At 43.6% G+C, this 20957-nt stretch overlaps 2 protein-coding genes across 2 annotated transcripts; both read left to right on the top strand.

Moving 5' to 3' along the window:
- Positions 1–2396: 2396 nt before the first annotated feature.
- LOC140065970 (olfactory receptor 11L1-like) lies at positions 2397–3308 on the top strand. Its single transcript, XM_072113531.1, has one exon. It carries the CDS (start codon positions 2397–2399, stop codon positions 3306–3308), a length of 912 nt encoding a protein of 303 aa, XP_071969632.1.
- Positions 3309–7502: 4194 nt separating this feature from the next.
- Positions 7503–14730, top strand: LOC140065969 (olfactory receptor 2A7-like). Its single transcript, XM_072113529.1, has 2 exons — positions 7503–7635; positions 13787–14730. The coding sequence occupies exons 1-2, from the start codon at positions 7503–7505 to the stop codon at positions 14728–14730; spliced, it is 1077 nt and encodes a 358-aa protein (XP_071969630.1).
- The last annotated feature ends 6227 nt before the right edge of the window (positions 14731–20957 follow it).

The following is a 20957-nucleotide window of genomic DNA, read 5'->3' as shown; positions in this document are numbered from 1 at the left end:
TTACTACAGGGGGGATAGGAGTGTCACCTCACGTGTGTGCTAACCGGTCATTAGGGCTCATTTACTAATGATTGCACTGCTCTCTTTCGTCGGACTGTGCGCCTTTTTCTTGGATTACACGGCTTGCACAGGTATATAACAAGTGTCTGTGCTGGAATTTTGGCCAACGCGATCCTGTTGTGGCACAATTTATGGGGCATGCCGTCGGAGGATCCAACTGATTCGGACTGAGCGCAGGATTTATCTTTCCAATTCTGTCGCAAGCCCAAGCACTTACATGCACCACTAAAAAGATGGTGAACTCTGTCGGACCGAGCGGGGAAGCAACACATGCACGATATCGGGCACACAATCTTAGTGAACCGTGGCACAGTGCATGATCTTCGTACAATGCACTTTCAGTGAACTACAGCAGGAATGTAAGTAAGTGTGCCCCATTACCTTAAAGCAGCTACAAAAACTCACCCTGCTACCAGTGTACCCACCACAGTTACAACCCAGTAATACCTGGGAGAAGAGAACATTGCATAAGAGAGAATTAACCCTAGATTTTTCTAGTAGTGACACGCCACCCAACTTATGCATGCTTTTTAAGAATTTAGACAACCCAAGTTTAAAAGGTTGGCCGTCAGTGATATAGATCAAATCAATTGAGTGAATTTTTTTTTTAATCTTGTTCAGAAGAAACATTTTGTCGAAGTTAAAAACTCAAAATAGTTTTAGAGATTTTATAACCTAAACATTTTTTTAAGATGGAAGGTGACTGGGGTGGTGTTGTTTATCCTATTTTAAAAAAATCAAACGTAGGATAACAATAATAAGTTTTAAAGACTAAGTGTGATTAAAAACAAGAAGACTCGTTGTTGGTCTAACAAAACTGTGGACAATGGCAAAAGTTTTGTAAAACAATTAAGAAAAAATAAAATGTCTACTTACCTTTCACAGCTCCTGTAGTTGTTGGTAACTCTCTGCATAAAATGGCGACAGTGGGGACAGCATGTGACCACTGCATCCCTGGCATTAGCTGCAACTGACTGGGGCCAGGCTGATCTTATGTCTTCACTGCTATAGCCATCGTATAGCGATTGGGACTGGCAAGTACAGGAGCTATGTGCATGAATGGAGGTGTGATGGGACGATAGGCCAATTTTATTTTTCTACAACACCACTTAGTAGTGGTTACAAATTTGCTAATCTCAGAAAACAAATGCAATACATTTTTGGATATCTTATTAAGTTAGCTTTAATTCTGTTGCATTCTGTTGTCATACCTGCTACACGAAAAACATACTATAAATACTGACCAATTAAATAATTGGCTGTTCTGTTGATTAATCCTGGGAATTTAATAATTGATCCCTGGATATTGGGGGCAGGATTTATTAATGCATAAAGAGAGACATGAATGTACTCACACTACTGACTTAAATCTTACCAAACCCATGAGCATAATGTAAGTACTCAACAATCAATTCAATTTATTCAATTCAATTCATGTAACACTAATGAAAAATTGTGCAAATATGTGAAAGGTTATAGATAAGCAGATTGAATGATGATACACAGTCAGTCCATTCTAATTCTTTTATCAATCATACAGCCTTTGCCAGACTTAGATGATGTTACATTTCCCGGTGTATTCTGTAACAATAATTTAAACCGATTTAAAGTAATTGGGTCATATTTATAAAAAACTGTGCAAACTGCGCCAGATTCAGGATTTCTGGTGCACATTCTTTATGAATCTGGTGCCCCATGCACTGCCACGACAGAGTGAACCACTTTTCTGGTGCACCTTTAACAAGGGGTATGAGACACACTTATGTCGGACTTTGCATGTTAAATGTGGCGCACGGTCCTACTGGAATGCACATTTCAGAGCAAAATTGAGTGTGCATGAAAAATAGTGCATCCACGCCACAAATGTGTCTCGGACACTTCTTAAATACATGTGCAAGCAGTTTGCACATTAAAGAACGTGCAAAGTCCAACAGCAACCTGGCGCAAGGGTTTTAGTAAATCTAGGCCATTGCTTTCTTATATACTGGAGATTATTATCAACACATAAAGCAAACTTATTAGCTTGTGTAGAAGCTCTTAGTTTAGAATCAATCATTACTGACTCATTCGGATAAGAACATTTACATTACAAGTACTTCCCAGCCTTAATCGTTAAAGGCTAAATCCTATGGAATCTCCAATGGATTAAGTTGGGGGTTTAGTCCATTGAAGGAAAACCCTTCAATGCGTCATTGTCATCATTGTCCTTAATGTATTAGAAATTAGAGGTTTTTACTTATGTATTGCATAATACATTTTGTTTCTTGTAACATTTCAAGGTCTTCTTTTCACATAGAACTGATACTCTGTCCTAAAGCTTTAACCTAATATCTACAATGAACCATTCAGTAATGACAGAATTCATTCTATTGGGTTTCGGAAACCTCCACAGCTTTGGTATTCTGCTCTTCATTCTTTTCTTGCTCATCTTTCTTTTCACGGTTATAGGAAACCTTCTGATCATCCTCCTAGTTTCCACCAATATCCGGCTCCAGTCTCCCATGTATTACTTCCTCTGTCATCTTTCCATTTCCGATCTTATGATTTCAACAAATATTCTTCCAAATATGCTCATTGCCATTCTGTTCGGAGAGAAGAAAATGACTTTCATTGGCTGTATCACCCAATTATACTTCTTTAGTGGTACAATCACTACTGAATGTTTTCTTCTGTCGGTGATGTCCTTTGATCGATATTTGGCCATCTGCAACCCCCTGAGATATTCAAGTATCATGGACTTCAAACTCCAGATCTTTCTTTCACTATGGCCATGGTTGCTCGGTCTTACTGTTAATCTAGCAGGAGTCTTACCGGTAACAAACTTTGATTTTTGTCATGACAACATCATAGACCATATATACTGCGATATTTATCCTCTCCAGAAACTTTCCTGCTCAGACACTTCTGTTCTAGAACTTAAAGTCTTTCTGTTTTCAATGCCAATATTCATCCTTCCTTGTTCTTTTATCATTGTCACCTATGTGTATATCTTCCATGCAATATTTATGATACCATCTACATCTGGCAAACAGAAAACCTTTTCTACCTGCAGTTCTCATCTTATTGTTGTGGGGACATTTTACGGGACACTAATAGCTAAATACATGATCCCATCAGTAGGACATTCCTTAATGGTTAACAAAATTGTTACTATATTACATAACTTACTTACTCCATTGTTTAACCCTATAGTATATAGCCTGAGAAACCAGGACATTAAGACTGCATTTCGAAAAATGTTGTTGTGAAATACAGGTAATCTGTCAGGGAGATCTTGTGGCAAGTATTGACCATACAAAGCTGCAGATAGCAGGGGACGTCCATGCTATCTTCGTCCGGGTAACCCAACAGACTTCTTATGCATCAAGCTAAGTACAAACTCGAAATGGATGAGGTTAGCATTCACTTGTTCTTGAATAAATGTGAATCTGTTATTGGTCTATGGTGATAGGGATTTTTTATCCCTATCAATGGTAAAACTGCTGTTTATCCTGGACCAATAAAAGATTCACATTTATTCAAGAACAAGTGAGTGCTAACCTCATCCATTTCGAGTTTGTGCCGTTCAGGGAAAGAAAGGCGTTCCTGGTGGATTGTGCACCTGTCCAATACAAAATTAATTTGCATAGCACTGTATATGTCTCAACATCCAATCCAATATTGTATTGGACAGGTGCACAATCCACCAGGAACGCTTTTCTATATACTCGAGTATAAGCCTGGTTTTTCAGCACAAAAATGTGCTGAAAACCCAAATTCGGCTTATACTTGAGTAAAAAAAATCTAGGTTTTACCAGGTTTTTGTGGTAAAATTATACTTGAGTATATACGGTAATTGGGACAAATCATTCCCAATAAAATTGTAAGTTGATTACCAGTCAGTAATTCAAACCAGTTTTAACTGCTTTAAACAGGTGTGAATGTACAACCTTGAGTAACAAAATATGTTTTGACTGGTTTTAGTAAAAAAATAAAAGCTAGCTGCCCCCTCAGCTTTAGTTGAGAGCTTGTTTCTGTGATGACTTCAAATCTCCGAAAGGCAGGGGCTCACCTCCGTCCTCGTGGATTGAGAAGAAAAATGGGGCTATTTCAAAGGCGGATGGTCAATTTAAATTAGTTTTATTGCAAATGATAAAATCAAATAAAAAAACATGATAAAATGAACAACGCGTTTTGCGTCCTCTACACTGGACACTTCATCAGGTCTAAACTAATGTGACAATCATAGTAATATATATCCCCACATAGGAAGTGACATCATGGAGAGATAAAAAAGTTAGAAAGTAAGCATAGTGTAATACATAATATAACAGCTCATAAGTATAAGTCTTTACAATATTAAAATTTCCTACTGTGATGAAACAACAAATTGATTACAGGAAGTCCCCGGGTTACGTACAAGACAGGTTCTGTAGGTTTGTTCTTAAGTTGAGATTGTATGTAAGTCGGAACTGTATATTTTATAATTGTATCCCCAGACAGAATTTTTTTGGTCTTTGTGACAAATGGATTTTTAAAATGTTGGGTTGTCATTAGAACCAGGATTAACATTAAAGCTTAATTGCAGACGCCTTTGATAACTGTTACAGCTGATCATTATAGCCTGGGATTAAAGTACAGTAAATTACCAATATCAAATATCCAGAGGTCCGTTTGTAACTAGGGGTTGTCTGTAAGTCGGGTGTTCTTAAGTAGGGGACCGCCTGTAGTTTAAATGCTGCAGTCTGCGATAGAAGATGTAGAATCTACCGGAACTAAGGGGAACTACTCATTGGAACGCAGGGTTCCGGAAGTATTAATTCCAAGAGCGGGTCACTTGGCCGACCAAAGGTCAGGTGACCAATGGTCTGTCAACATAACACCTATTCTTCAGTGTAAATGACAAATCGAGGCGATCAATGGACAAACTGATGCCTTTTAACTCATTGGCGTAAATAGAAACAATCGGTGTATACCGTGATCCGCAAGAAGAATCGGTGAGGACCGAAATGGAAAGAGCCCATGGTAAGTATAAAAATCACACAGGGCTATTACATAATGGTTTTAGACACTTCATTAAGCCCAAAGGGGCTAAGTGTTTGCATCTTATATATCCAATATATTTCTCTGCAGCATAGAGTCTGATATCCATGATTATATTAATCAGGAATATAATCAATCGGCATGATAGTAAATAAGGTTTCATCCTTACAATGTTTAAAAAGGAAATGTTTAGAAAGCCTGTGTTTAAGGAAGCCATTCTTAACGTTAGTTCTATGTCCAGTAACCCGATCATGCAATTCTTGCGTTGTCCTGATATATTGCAGACCGCAAGGACACTCAATTAAATAAATAACATACCTTATATACTCGAGTATAAGCCTAGTTTTTCAGCACAAAATGTGTGCTCAAAAACCCTAACTCGGCTTATACTCGAGTCAACTAAAAACATAAAGACAAAACTCACCTTTCTGACGTCACCCATAGGTCCTCTTCTGTCTGAGACAGTCTGAGACAGAAGAGGACCTATGGGGGACGTCGGAAAGATGAGTACAGTGTTATTTTTTTTCCTACTACAGGGGCTGGGCAGGCTGTATGCTACAGGGGTTGGGCAGGTTGTATGCTACAGGGGCTGGGCAGGCTGTATGCTACAGGGGCTGGCAGACTATATACTGGGAGGCTGTAACCAATGCATTTCCCACCCTCGGCTTATACTCGAGTCAATAGGTTTTCCCAGTTTTTTGTGTTGAAATTAGGGGTCTCGGCTTATACTCGGGTCGGCTTATACTCGAGTATATACGGTAACTAGATTTGCACTTCATTGGCGTTTTTACGGAAAAAGTTTGTTGTGTAGAATTAGATTTAAAATGTGTACTTTTGTCCTTGATTGTTGAGCAGCACAAACATAATTTGTCGTTACGTTTTCTAACAGTAGGGATGTTATCACTTAGTATTTTTTCCGTTTGTTGTTTTTTGTTGTTTAATTTGGCTGGGAGCTAAAATGTTCCTGAGGGTGGAGTCCCATCTATAGGTAACTTTAGGTTTATCAGGGAGGACTGCTTTTTAAAACATGATCTTGTTGTAGAATCTACCAGTGTTTATTAAGTATTTTTGTTATTTCTCTAAATTTGTCGTTGTACCGAGTTATAAAATTTAGAGAATGATCATTTTTCAAAGTAGAACGTTGTTCTGCTCGAGATCGGCTTTTTATTAGACAATCTTGCTGAGACTGTCTCCTGCATCCTGCAATTTATTGCACCAGGAAGCGCTTGTTTTTTCTTCTTTCTATTTCTGTGAGGACTGGTTTAGTGTACTTTTTCTCCAGATGTCAATCCTACTCGCCAGAGAGATGAGACCACTCGGAAAAGACAGCAGGTCTTGTGAGTCTTTAATCTGTCCCGAAAGTCCTTTTCATAAAGGTAGCAACCAAGGCCGCTTCATTCCAAGCTAGTGTACGGAACTGAACTACATAGTCACATTGTCAAGGGAGCTGCCTTAGAAGATAGCTAAAAGAGGCATGGTTTTTCTTATTCCACCCTGGAAAGATTTGCATATTTTCTCAGAATCCCCCTAGTGGAGCATCTATGGCTATAAGACACCACACGCCTAATGGTGGCCTTAAATGGCCCTCTCCGTAAGGAGAACTTTTACTTCCGGACCCTAGTCACAAGCCTCTCAACCAGCCAAATCAGTTCCCTACACTAAACTGAGGAGACCCAATCAAGTTGAAACAGTGCTGTCTACAGTTGGGAGTCTGTTCCTTCTGGAATAGATATACTGTTTTAATCCATCATCATGTCATAACGTCTCTTGTAGGTCATGCTTGATGTCAAGGGAGCTACCTTACAAGGTAGCTAAAAGAGGTGTGGTTTCCCTTATCCCATCCTGGAAAAATTAGCATATTTTCCAAATGCCCATAGTGGAGCATCTATGGCTATAAGACTCCACATGCCTAATGGTGGCCTTAAATGGCCCTCTCCGTAAAGAGAAATTTTACTTCTGGACCCTAGTCACAAGCCAAACCAGTTTCCTACACTATACTGAGGAGACCCATACTTGGAAGGTAGAGAAACCTTCTCAGAATAGCAGGTAGGACCGCAGGAACTTGACACTGCTGCTGAGTAGCAAATAATTGCTGCAACATGGCGGTGACTTTTCCGAGTTGCTGACCTTGCACGGCAATCTGCTGGGACTGCTGGGGCATGATGGTGGAAATATCAGCCAGTCCAGGAAGCGGAACCTTAGCAGGATCCACGGGCGGATCTTACTGTCAGGATCAAGGGTAGTTGACACGGTACACGGCACACGGTTTTCACCAGAGCTTGCCGAAAAGCGAGTTGGACTTGTTCACCTTGCTCCACAGGTGTGACTTTGCTTGAGGTGGCGGCCATGGAACAGAACCGGGGTCACAACGGGAAATCATTCTGAACGCACAAAGCAAGGAACACAGCTTTTTCATAGGCATGAGAGCACAAAGATCCAGCGAAGCTTATAGGAAGAGGCCAGCTATTTATAAAAAAGCTGGATTGACCAGGCCCAATCAGGGGCGCACTAGCCCTTTAAATTGCGGGGGAGACAACGCTGGAGCGCGGACAGGTGAGTGAGCCTGCTGCAGATGTGAGGGGACACAGAGAGGCACACGGGTGCGCCTGGGACATGGGTTGCAGCAGCACCCGTGACATGTAGGATTTTTGTTTACATGTCTGTGCACTGATGATATGGAGGAGCTGTAGCAGGAGATCCGTTCTACTTCTGTGGAGAGCAGGGAAATGCTGAAGCTCTCACAGGAGGCAAAGACACAAGAATATACAGTATACATGCACAGGCCTGTCTAATGGAAGAGATTTATTGAAAAGTGGCCAACCCCTTTAAAGGAATTTGAGCAAATAAATGTAAACAGTTTTCCTTTATATTATACAGTAGAACTACTCCTGCAGTAACTCTAGTCCTACTTTAAATTCCTATTTGTTGGCTTAGTTTAAGCTAATATACTGTGTATACCAAAAGAGGCTATGCCACTTTTGTAATACAAGTGTCACCCACCATCTACCTCGCCAATCTGATACTGATGATGTTCAATCATTCTACACCCTGTCCTTCCCTGATAGAAGACCTACCATATTGTTAAGTCATTATTATTAATAAGCCGGCAAGAAGTATGATAAGACACGTAAGGAATACAACCAGCAAAAAAAATAATAGGTGACTGAAAGACACTAGAGACTGATGGCGTTTTTGGCTACAGTTTCTCTTGATAATTCCATTAAAGTTCCCAAGGCAAATATATTTTTATTCCTCTGCATAAACAACCATTCCCAATTGTCTTCATCACGTGTAATGATGGTCTCCAGTGTCCTGCTTGTATTCTAATAATTGAATGGCAAAGGTTTCATGTTTTTCTTTTATGTATGAGTAGGAATACTATAAGTTACTCCCTAAATATTAAAGACAACTGGTCACAAGGTTTTACCCAACTAAAAGCATCTGCCCTCTCAGGTGGGGGATTAAAGGAAATCTACCACTAGAGCAAAATTAAACTACAGATACTTACCTATAGTCCTCTTCTCCTTGATACGGTGCTGGTCTTCTATAATCCTGACACAGGGGGGTCGCTGTACAAAAAAGACTTATGAAAAACAGCCCAGAGTGCCAGGTCGCAATGTCTGGTATCCGGGCTGTCAATTATTCACGCCTCTCGTTCGACGTCACCTCCTTCTCCCATGCAGGTTAGGGAGGTGACGTCACATGAGAGGTGTGAATTCCAGCCCCCTGCGCAATAGATGGGACAGATATGTTGGAAAAGTAGCAATTCGGTCATTTGGACTTTTTCTGTTATTGGGTTCTCTGCAGGGAATAATTGTTTGTATTCAGTATTTTTGGGCATTTTTGGGACATAGTGATACCTAATATGTTTATTTAGGTGGCTGAATTGAAATTGTAATAGTTTTTTATCTTCTTAAATGTATTTTTTTTACCCCTCCTAGGGTACATAAAACCTAAGAGTTCTGATCGCTGATACAATATAGAGCATTCAACAGTGTAACTATCATGGGAGCAGGGTGCTAGGCCCACAGGGAGAGGGGGCCCCCAGCTGTCCTAAATCTCTGCCCCGTGCTCTGCACTGATAACTTCGGTCCAGCACATGGGGCAGACCCCTCCAGTCCTACAGGGGCTGGATCCCACCTTTAGCTCCCTGCTCCAAAGCTCTCCGTCCATTTCACAGACCTCCAGTGACCACAGACCAGTGCGAACTGTGAGAAGATGCTGAGCAGGCAGCAATGTGTGATGATGTGTCCCCCTGGGTCAGGTCTGCTGAGGGCAATTGGTCAACCTAACATGGCGCAGGCACTACAACTCCAAGAAAAGAAGGTTTGAAGAGGAGGGTAAAGACGTAATTATTTAAATTTTGTTAATGTATGGGGGGCACTGTAACTGGTGGCTACTGTGGGGAGCACTGAGAAGCATGACTTCTGTGTTGGACACTGTGACTTGGCTAATATGGGTCCACATGACCTTGCTACTGTGTGGGGACACTGTGATTATATTGGCTACTGTGAAGGCACTGTATCTATATTGACTGCTGTGGGGGCACTGTAATGATATTGGCTTCTGTGAGGCCCATATTATTATATTGGCTACTGTGGGGGCCATGTAACTAAATTGGCTACTATGAGGCCCATATTACTATACTAGCTATTGTGGGGGCACTGTTTCTATATTGATTACTGTGAGCAGAACAGTATCAAGTTTGGTTATGAAGTTGCCAGCCCCTGCCCCTGTAGTCAGTCAACCTATGCCCCCCAATGTATATAGCCAGCTAGCCCCTGCTGCCAGTATTGCCAGTATATAGCCTACCTGCGCATACCCCAGTATATAGCCAGTCCATACCCTCCAGTATATAGGCAGCCAGCTATTGCCCTCTACTATATAGCCAGCCAGCCAGCCCATGCCCCGTAGTATATAGCCAGACCATGCCCCCTAGTAAATAGTCAGCCATTCCCTGCCCCCCAGTATATAGCCAGCCAGCCTATGCCCCCTAGTATAAAGCCAGTTATCCCCTGCTCCCATAGTATATAGCCAGCCCCTGCACCCAGTATATATCCAGCAGGCCCTGCCCTCCAGTATATAGCCAGCCAGCCCATGCTCCCTAGTGTATAGCCAGCAGCCCCTGCTCCAGTATATAGCCAGCCCATGACCTCCAAAATATAGCCTACCAGCCCTGTATATATAGCCAGCCCCTGCTCCAGTTTATAGCCAGCAGCCCCTGCCCTCCAGTATATAGCCAGCCCATGCCCCCATTATATAGCCAGCCTATGTCCCCAGTATAGAGCCAGAAGCCCCTGCCCTCCAGTACATAGCCAGCCAGCCCATGCCCCCGGTATATAGCCGGCCCATGCACTCCAGTATATAGCCTGCCAGCTCCCAGTATATAGCCAAACCCTGCCCCAGTATAAAGCCAGCAGCCCCTGCTCTCCAGTATATAACCAGTCCATTCCCCAGTATATAGTCAGACCATGCCCCCTAGTATATAGCCAGCCATCCCTTGCCACCCAGTATATAGCCTATGCCCCCTAGTATATAGCCAGTTAGCCCCTGCTCCCAGTATATAGTCTGCCAGTGCATACCCCCAGTATATAGCCAGCCCATGCCCTTCAGTATATAGGCAACCAGCTATTGTCCCCTAGTATATAGCCATCCCCTGCCCCCATATTTTATAGGCAGCCAATTTCCCCTAGTGTATAGCAAGTCATCCCCTGCACCCGGTATATATCCAGCAGCCCCTGCTCTCCAGTATATAGCTAGCCAGCCCATGCTCCCTAGTATATAGCCAGCAGCCCCTGCCTCAGTATATAGCCAGTCCATGCCCCCAGTATATAGCCAGACCATGCCCTCCAGTATATAGCCTGCCTGCCCCTAGTATATAGAAAGCCCCTGACTCCAGTTTGCAGCCAGTAGCCCCCGCCCTCCAATATATAACCAGTCCATACCTCCAGTATATAGCCTGCCCCCATAGCCAGACATTTCTGTATACAAAGCTGTTTCAGGGATAGTTATCTGCTGGACAAATTGTACTTTCCAGTGGAACCATTGAATATTCTGTTCCATGTACTGGGAAGCTGGGAAAAAAATCCAATTGCATTGGCAAAAAAATGTAGATGCACTATTTTTTTAATTTGCTTTGTTTTTACGGATTTCACTGTGCGCTCCTGTTGACACCTCCCCTTTATTCTTTGGCTCAGTATGATCATGGAGATACCAAATTGATATAGTTTCTTTATGTTTTCAAATAAAAAATCCTTGCATTAAAAAAATAATGGAAGGGGCATAAGGAGAGGAGGAATAATAGAGGAAGCATTTTACAAGGGGGCATAATAAGACTGGTCATTATAAATAGGGGCATAATGAGAGGGGTCATTATGAATCTGGGCATTATGAAGGAGGCATAAGGTGAGGGGGCATTATGAAGGAGGCATATTGAGAGAGCATTAGGTATTGAACTGATGTAAGTATAAGTCTGGCCCTCTAAAACCATTCCAATTTCTTATGTGGCCCTATGGGAAAATAAATTGCCTACCCCTGGTGTAAAAGATTTTTCTATTATGTATATTTGGAATACATGAGGACTCCCCAGATATTTCATAACTGCATAGAAATCACATAAAAGCCAGTCACACTATCATACAGCAGCCCACAAACCTAGCCATAGGCGGATTGTAAGTATAGAGGTAAGTGTGTTAAACACTTGTAGAAGACATTTTTTTTTATTGATAAAACCATTGTTCTCTCAGAAAAAAAATTGTTCTTTGGTAATATATTCTAAATTCAGTTAAATTGACAGAAATAGGCAAATGTGCCATGTTCTTACAGGATTCAATTGTAGAGAATGAATTTCAAATGACGCCACTGTCCTATACATTGGTATAGATTTTTTCTTAATACCTTTAAAAAAAATGTTAAATCTTTGAAAAGACTGTTTTTGCAGTGAAAGGTGTCTTTTTTGTGGCATGTGCAGATGTTTTCAGTAATACAGTTTTTGGAACTGTAATTCTTTTTAATCACTTCTGAAATTTGTTTTTCATGGCCTCTTTACTCCTTAAATCAACTTTTAAAATGATGCTAATAAGCCAGAAGTACCCTGAGCCCCTGCATGCTGTAGTTTTAAAGGCTGTTACACTCTGCCGGAGCACTTCCCCCTTTCAACTGTGTGAGATTACCACAGGCAGAGGGAGTGAGGATTGCTGAAGAAGCAGGGGGAAGATGTGCTTCTGCACAGCATAGTAGTCTGTGAAGTTACAGTACGGAGGTGCTCTACCATGGGAAACAAATAGAAGATTACCACAGTCACAGTGTCTGGATCTATGAGTAATTTTATCTTGATGGATTTTGATGGTGGATTTCCTTTAACATGCTTATGTTTTTATTTATACAAATCTCTAGGTGGGATCTGAGAGGCAGTCATAGGACTGGATGCCTCACATCCTCCAGTATTGGTGCTGAAGTTTGGTTTGACCCGGGGCGTAACTACAACTACAGAAGCTGCTATGGGGCCCGCATTGTCAGTGGGCCTTGGTCACCCTACCTGACACATGAAAGAAAGGAGGATGTGCACCATTATATACATATTGGGGCACATTTACTTACCCCACATTTACTCACCCAAAGTGCATGTCCAACAATAATGGACTCTACTGCAATTCACTAAGATCATGCGCCAAATATCCTGCACGTGTCACTTCCCCACTCAGGTCCGACAGAGTTCACCTACTTTTTCCTGGTGTATGTAAATGCATTGATCTTGCAACACAATTTGAAAGTTAAATCCAGCGCTCAGTCCGAATCAGTCGGATCGTCTGATGACACCAACACCCCCTCCCCCCGATTTGTGTTGCTTTAAAATGCCAGCACAGCTGCGCCAAAAAAACAACCATGTGTGGCACAATCCCAGAGAAAACACCTCGTACAAGGTCCGACGAAAGTGGATGTGCGTCCCTTAGTTGCAGATTGTACTGTATGTATGTGTGTGTATACATGTGTATATACAGGATGCATAACAATATGATGTATATATACTATAAATGTGTGTGTGTATTTGTGTATATATTGTAGGTGTAAATGTATATATCAATGCATAAATGTGTATAAATGGGTGTGTATCAGTGAAGAATTGTATGTGTATATAAATGTGTGTAATTGTAAAAAATGTGTGAGTATACAAATATTTATATTTTTTAAGGGGGAAGGGGGCCCTAATCGGAAGTCAGCTATGGGGCCCTGCTTCTCTTAGTTATGCACCTGGTTTGGCCACAGAAACCAACAGGTTAAATGCTTTGAGAGTACTAGTACTAGTGTTAGTACTAAACGCGGCAGGTAACAGCAGGTGTTGGCTGTATAATACAGCAGACACCTGTCCAGTATTTGCAAAGCTCAGCCTGTACAGCCTAAACTGTACAATGAAGTGTAATTATGTCACGGTGGCTTTATTACAGATATGCACAATATTCTGAAAATAAGCACAGTGCTTCATCCATTACTTACCAAGCGCAGCTGAGTGTGGTACAAAGACAGAGATGAGTCTGTTCAACATTGCAAGGAGTGCCACCACCTCCTTCAATATTGAGGATTGTGGGGTTGTCCAGAACTGAAGCCTCATTAATTTGATTTAGGGAACTCCGATGAATACAGGTTCTCGAAAACATATTAAACATTTATGTTTAAGCTTCTGTGTTCTTGTTCTATTTTTCCTCAGTTTTGCAGATCAGAGCTTCAATATCCATGAATAACCAAACGAGAGTGACTGAATTTATTTTAATGGGTTTCGGAAACCTTCACAACTTTAATGTTGTCCTCTTCATCTTTTTCTTAATCATATACCTTTGTACACTTATGGGAAACCTCCTTATCATATTTCTGGTGTCGGTCAATGTCCGGCTCCAGTCCCCCATGTATTACTTTCTTTGTCATCTTTCCATGTCTGACCTTGTGATTTCCACTAACATTGTTCCTAACATGCTCGGAGCCATCCTGTTCGGTGGGCAAAAGATGACTTATCTGGGCTGCATTACCCAGTTATACTTCTTTAGTGGGACAACCGTTACCGAGTGTTTTCTCCTTCCAATTATGTCCTATGACAGATACCTGGCCATCTGCAACCCTTTAAGATACTCTAGTATCATGGACCCAAAGTTTCGGATCAGTCTGTCTCTATGGCCATGGCTTCTGGGTCTTACACTCAATTTTTCTATTGTCTTGCCTATATCAAACTTTGATTTTTGCCATGACAACATCATTGACCATATATACTGTGAACTTTTTCCTTTGCAGAAGCTTTCCTGCTCAGATACGTCCGGTGTAGAACTAGAAGTCTTCCTGTTTTCTCTGCCAATGTTTATAGGACCTTGTGGGTTTATTGTTGGCACTTACGCACATATCTTCCACACCATTGTGAAGATCCCAACTACAACCGGCAAGCACAAAGCCTTTTCTACCTGCAGTTCTCATCTTATTGTTGTGGGGACATTTTATGGGACACTAACAGCTAAATATATGATCCCATCTAAAGGACACACCTTACTGGTTAATAAGATCGTCTCTTTACTACACACTGTATTTACCCCCTTTTTTAACCCTATAATATATAGTCTCAGGAATCAGGACATAAAGATGGCCCTTAAAAAAGTTTGCGGCCAATAACAAGAACCTTCCAATCTCTAGTCGGCCTGTCTAGTTTTCTGTCTACTATAATTTGTCTATTCCTTATCTATATATATCTGTCTATCTAACCATTTATCTATCTAACTATTTTTTTCTTATTGATTAATCAATCTATTAATTCTATCAGGTATCTATATATAATATACTTCATATTTATGAATCTATAAATATATATAATCTTTCATATTTATCTTTTATCATTCATCTACCGTACTTATAATCTGTCTCTCCTATAAAATTCTCCTAAAGTCCTATATTACAGATTGCCTTACTATTACTACTGTGTGTAACTACAAAATGTTATTATTGTGCAGGACTAAAGAAGCCTCTTACTGACTGTGACTGTTCATAAAATAGTTTTATTTTGAGCCCCACTTTAATTTTGCCCAGGAGCCCACTTTTTCTGATGCAAACCCTCTATTCTTCTTGCTTACCATCTCTGAGCTCTGCAGAACAGGTGGAGCTGCAGCAGCACAGTATGACTCATCCAGCTCCTCCCCACTCCCTCTGCAGTCTCTGTAAGTGTGAAAGGAATGTAAAAGGTGAGAGAAGGTGACATCACATGGATGTCCTGGAGCAGAAACAGAGACGGCAGTTGTGTGTAAATGTAGAGGGCAGCTTGGTGAGAACATGGAAAGACTGCAGCCCTCAAAGGAGGCAAAGACACAAGTGCACGAAGAGACATGTCTGAAAGAAAAGATTTATTGAAAAGAGGCCAACCCCTTTAAATAAGATCTATCCCCACTAGAAAAATACATTATGAGTATTTTTTCTTAGTACTCTAGGGGGAGATTTATCAGAAGTATGTGAGAGCAAAACTGTTCTATGTCCACCATCTGCCCCATAAAAAATGGATAACTTGACAATTTGTTATTACTAGAGATGAGCGAACATGCTCGTCCGAGCTTGATGCTCGTTCGAGCATTAGCGTACTCGAAACTGCTCGTTGCTCGGACGAATACTTCACCCGCTCGAGAAAATGGCAGCTCCCGCCGTTTTGCTTTTTGGCGGCCAGAAACAGAGCCAATCACAAGCCAGGAGACTCTGCACTCCACCCAGCATGACGTGGTACCCTTACACGTCGATAGCAGTGGTTGGCTGGCCAGATCAGGTGACCCTGTGATAGACTAGCCGCTGCCCGCGCTGCTCGGATCATTCTGTGTCTGGATGCCGCTAGGGAGAGAGCTGCTGCTGGTCAGGAAAAGCGTTAGGGTGTTCTATTAGCTTACTGTTAGGCAGGAGTGATTCTCCAAGAACCCAACAGCCCTTCTTAGGGCTACAATAACGTTCTACTTTTTTTTTTTTTATTTGCATCTAGTACCATTTTGTGAGGAATTAGCAGGGGGACTTGCTACCGTTGTGTTTAGCTCTTAGTGGCACACATATCCACCTCAAACACCAAAGTGGGAAAATTTAGTAGGGGTTGGATTTCAATTAGGCACAGTCTGCCATTTTTCCTTTTTTATTTTACGTTTATTTTGTTTAATAACTCAGTGTCATCTCATCTGGCATAGTAGTGTGCTTTCATACTTGGCTAGAAAATAGCCATAGGAGAATCCAAACGGCTTACGCCTACAGTAGCGTTATATATTTGATTTCTGGTTGATCTGCTGGTGGCTGTACTTGCTGCAGTGCATCTACTAGCCAATTGTGAGCAATTTGTAGTGAGACTTGCGACCGCTGTGTTTTGCGCTTAGTGACGCACATATCCATTGCAAAGACCGAAGTGGGAAAATTTAGTAGGGGTTGGATTTCAATTAGGCACAGTCTGCCATTTGTCCTTTTTTATTTTACGTTTATTTTGTTTAATAACTCAGTGTCATCTCATCTGGCATAGTAGTGTGCTTTCATACTTGGCTAGAAAATAGCCATAGCAATAGGATAGCATTGTTTGGTTTTAAAAACTCAAAAACACAAAAAAAAAAAAAAACACAAAAAAAAGTTAAAAAAAAATTAAAGCTATAACTTTCATTTTAAAAATGTTTAACCCGAGGGCTAGGGGTAGAGGACGAGGGCGGGGACGTGGGCGTCCAGTACTGCAGGGGTCAGAAGCCGTGGTCCTGGCCGGGGTGAGACACCACCTGCTTATGAGGGAGCAGGGGAACGCCGCAGAGCTACACTCCCTAGGTTCATGTCTGAAGTTACTGGGACTCGTGGTAGAGCACTGTTGAGGCCAGAACAGTGCGAACAGGTGATGTCGTGGATTGCATGTCGTCTTCCACGCAGTCCACCCATGTCACCGAAATCGCCACTCCTCCAGCTCCTGCACCTCAGCCTCCTCCCCCCCAGTCTGCCCCCTCCCAGGAAAATTTGGCATTTGAACCGGCATACTCTGAGGAACTGTTTTCTGGACCCTTCCCACAGTCACAAACCACTTGTCCGGTTGCTGCTGAGCAATTTTCCGATGCCCAGGTTTTCCACCAGTCACAGTCTGTGGGTGATGATGACCTTCTTGACGTAGTGGAAGTGTGTAAAGAGGTGTCCGACGATGAGGAGACACGGTTGTCAGACAGTGGGGAAGTTGTTGTCAGGGCAGGAAGTCCGAGGGGGGAGCAGACTGAGGGATCGGAGGATGATGAGGTGACAGACCCAAGCTGGGTTGAGAGGCAGGGTGAACACAGTGCTTCTGAGACGGAGGAGAGTCCTCGACCAGAACAGGTTGGAAGAGGCAGTGGTGGGGCCAGACGAAGAGGCAGGGCCAGAGCTGGTGCATCAGCGCCAAATGTGTCAACTAGTGAAGCTCCCGTGGCGAGGGCTCTTGCGGCGAGGGCTAGATCTTCAGAAGTCTGGAGGTTCTTTAAGGAAACACCGGATGACCGACGGACTGTGGTGTGCAACATTTGCCAAACCAGGCTCAGCAGGGGTTCCACCACTACTAGCTTAACTACCACCAGTATGCGCAGGCATATGAATGCTAAACACCCCACTCAGTGGCAACAAGCCCGTTCACCTCCGGCCGTGCACACCACTGCTCCTTCCCCTGTGTCAGCTGATAGTCAGCCCCCTGCCCAGGACCCTGCCACAAAAACCCTATCGTCGCCTCCACGATCCTCCACAGCATCCATCAGCGTTCAGCTCTCCATACCCCAGACGCTGGAGCGGAAACGCAAATATAGTGCAACCCACCCGCACGCCCAAGCCCTTAATGTGCACATCTCCAGATTGCTTAGCCTGGAGATGCTGCCCTATAGGCTAGTAGAGACCGAGGCCTTTCGCAACCTCATGGCGGCGGCCGCCCCTCGGTATTCGGTCCCCAGCCGCCACTACTTTTCCCGATGTGCCGTCCCAGCCCTGCACCAGCACGTGTCAGACAACATCACCCGTGCCCTGACCAACGCCGTTTCTGACAAGGTCCACCTGACCACGGACACGTGGACGAGTGCTGCCGGGCAGGGCCACTATATATCGCTGACGGCACATTGGGTTAACTTGGTGGAGGCTGGGACCGAGTCTGACCCTGGGGCTGGTCATATACTGCCGACGCCGAGGATTGCGGGGCCTACCTCGGTCCAGGTGTTTCAGGCCTACTATGCCTCCTCCTCCTCCCACCCCTCCTCCACCTCCTCCTCCGAACTACCATCCGTGGGCACGGCGCCATCAGTCGGTAGCTCTAGGCACAGCAGCAGTGCCGTTGCTAAGCGACAGCAGGCGGTGCTCAAACTGCTGAGCCTAGGCGATAAAAGGCACACCGCCCAAGAGCTATTACAGGGCATCACGGCGCAGACTGATCTGTGGCTGGCACCGCTGAACCTGAAGCCAGGCATGGTTGTGTGTGACAACGGCCGTAACCTGGTGGCGGCTCTGCAACTCGGCAGACTGACACATGTGCCATGCCTGGCCCATGTGTTAAATCTGATAGTTCAGCGTTTCCTCAAGACATACCCCAATCTGTCAGATTTGCTCACGAAGGTGCGCCGCATCTGTGCGCCTTTCAGGAAGTCCAGCACAGATGCTGCCACTCTCAGGGCAGCGCAGCGCCGCCTCCAACTGCCCGCTCACCGACTGTTGTGCGACGTGCCCACGAGGTGGAATTCAACACTGACCATGTTATCCAGAGTTTACCAGCAGCGCCGAGCCATTGTAGACTGCCAGATGTCAACTTCCACCAGAACTGGTAGTCAGGTCAGTCAGCTTCCTCAAGTCTACAATGAGGAGTGGACGTGGATGTCTGATATCTGTCAGGTGCTGAGTAACTTTGAGGAGTCAACACAGATGGTCAGTGGCGATGCCGCCATCATCAGCCTCACCATCCCGCTGCTTGGCCTGTTGAAAAACTCTCTGATCAGCATGAAGTCGGAAGCTTTGCGCTCGTCACAAGAGACGGGGGAAGAAGATTCCCTTGTTGATAGCCAAAGCACCCTTAGGTCTGTTTCTCAGCGCATATCGGAGGAGGTGGAGGTGGAGGAGGATGAGGAGGAAGAGGAGGAGGATGTTGGCGAGACACAAGAGGGGACCATTGTTGAGTCCTTCACTGTTCAGCGTGTATGGGCAGAAGAAGAGGAGTTGGAGGAGGAGGAAATGGACAGTCAGGCCAGTGAGGGGAGTGAATTCTTACGCGTTGGTACTCTGGCGCATATGGCAGATTTCATGCTAGGCTGCCTATCCCGTGACCCTCGCGTTCAAAGAATTTATTCCAGCACCGATGGGTGTTCACTCTCCTGGACCCACGGTACAAGCAAAATCTTTCCACTCTCATCCCTGCAGAGGAAAGGAGTGTGAGAATGCATGAATACCAGCAGGCCCTGGTTCACAAGCTGAAACAGTATTTCCCTTCTGACAGCGCTAGCGGCAGAGTGCGTAGTTCTGCGGGACAAGTAGCGAGGGAGAGTAGGCGAGCAGGCAGCTTGTCCAGCACTGGCAAGGGTACGCTTTACAAGGCTTTTGCCAGCTTTATGTCACCCCAGCAAGACACTGTCACCTGTCCCCAGTCTCGGCAGAGTAGGGCTGATCTTTACAGAAAGATGGTGAGGGAGTACGTAGCTGACCATACCATCGTCCTAAATGATCACACAGCTCCCTACAACTACTGGGTTTCAAAGCTGGACATGTGGCACGAACTGGCGCTGTACGCCTTGGAGGTTCTTGCCTGCCCTGCCGCTAGCGTCTTGTCCGAGCGTGTTTTCAGTGCAGCTGGTGGCATCATCACCGATAAGCGTACACGCCTGTCGACTGACAGCGCTGACAGGCTGACGCTTATTAAGATGAATAAAGCCTGGATTTCTCATAATTTCCAATCTCCACCAGGTGAAGGAAGCTCAACCTGAATAATTGATCCACTCCTCCTCCTCCTCATTTTCCTCCTTCTCCTCCTCTTTGTACAGTAAAGCAGAGGAAACTGGCTATTTTTTGACAGGGCCCACTGGCTCTAGCTATAGTACTTTATGCATTTAATTTTTCTGGAGGGCCACCGACCCGGTCCTCTGTTTTAAACAATTTTTGGGAGTGCCACATACAGGCACTCAATCTATTCTATTTTTCTGGAGGGCCACCTACCTGCTCCTCTGGTTTGAAAAATTTTTGGGACTGCCACATACAGGCACTATCCAAATTAAATTGTCTCCATAGCAGCCTCCACACGTTGTCTCCATTGCTACCTCCAAAAGTCGTCTATATAGCTGCCTCCATACATCGTCCCTTTATCAAACGAGGTGTGTCAGGCAGAAATTTGGGTTGTTTTCATGGATTCCACATCAAAGTTGTTAACTTTGTCGCCACCCAGCTGTGTTATCCACAAAATATACTAATAAACTTTTATCATTTACCAATATTATTTCAGCGCTTCTTGCGCATCTGTTTACATTCCCCTCACCCGCCATATCCCAAACTTATAAGAACGCTACTACACTTGATCTTATACAAAAGGTTCTTAGAAGTGCTGTTTGGGGAGTAGCCTAGAGACAGGGGCTTGGATTGGCGAAAGCTCGCCTGGCTGCGGAGCGCCAGCTCCATCCCAAGATCCAACTAACATACTACTACTGCAGCACCTTTAATCTACTACTAGTTCACTGCCTCCATAATAATAATAATAATCTTTATTTATATAGCGCCATCATATTCCGTAGCGCTTTACAAATCATAGGAAACAAATACAAATGTAATGTAACAGAGCACAACATTTGTATGGAACAACAGGAGTGAGGTCCCTGCTCGCCAGAGCTTACGGTTTATGAAGATGATGGGGTAACACGAGGTAAAAGAATATTTAA

Source organism: Engystomops pustulosus, chromosome 6 (assembly GCF_040894005.1).
Source record: "Engystomops pustulosus chromosome 6, aEngPut4.maternal, whole genome shotgun sequence".
NCBI classification, from domain to species: domain Eukaryota; kingdom Metazoa; phylum Chordata; class Amphibia; order Anura; family Leptodactylidae; genus Engystomops; species Engystomops pustulosus.
The sequence above is the reverse complement of the archived record's forward strand: the minus strand, read 5'-3'. Positions and strand labels throughout refer to the sequence as shown.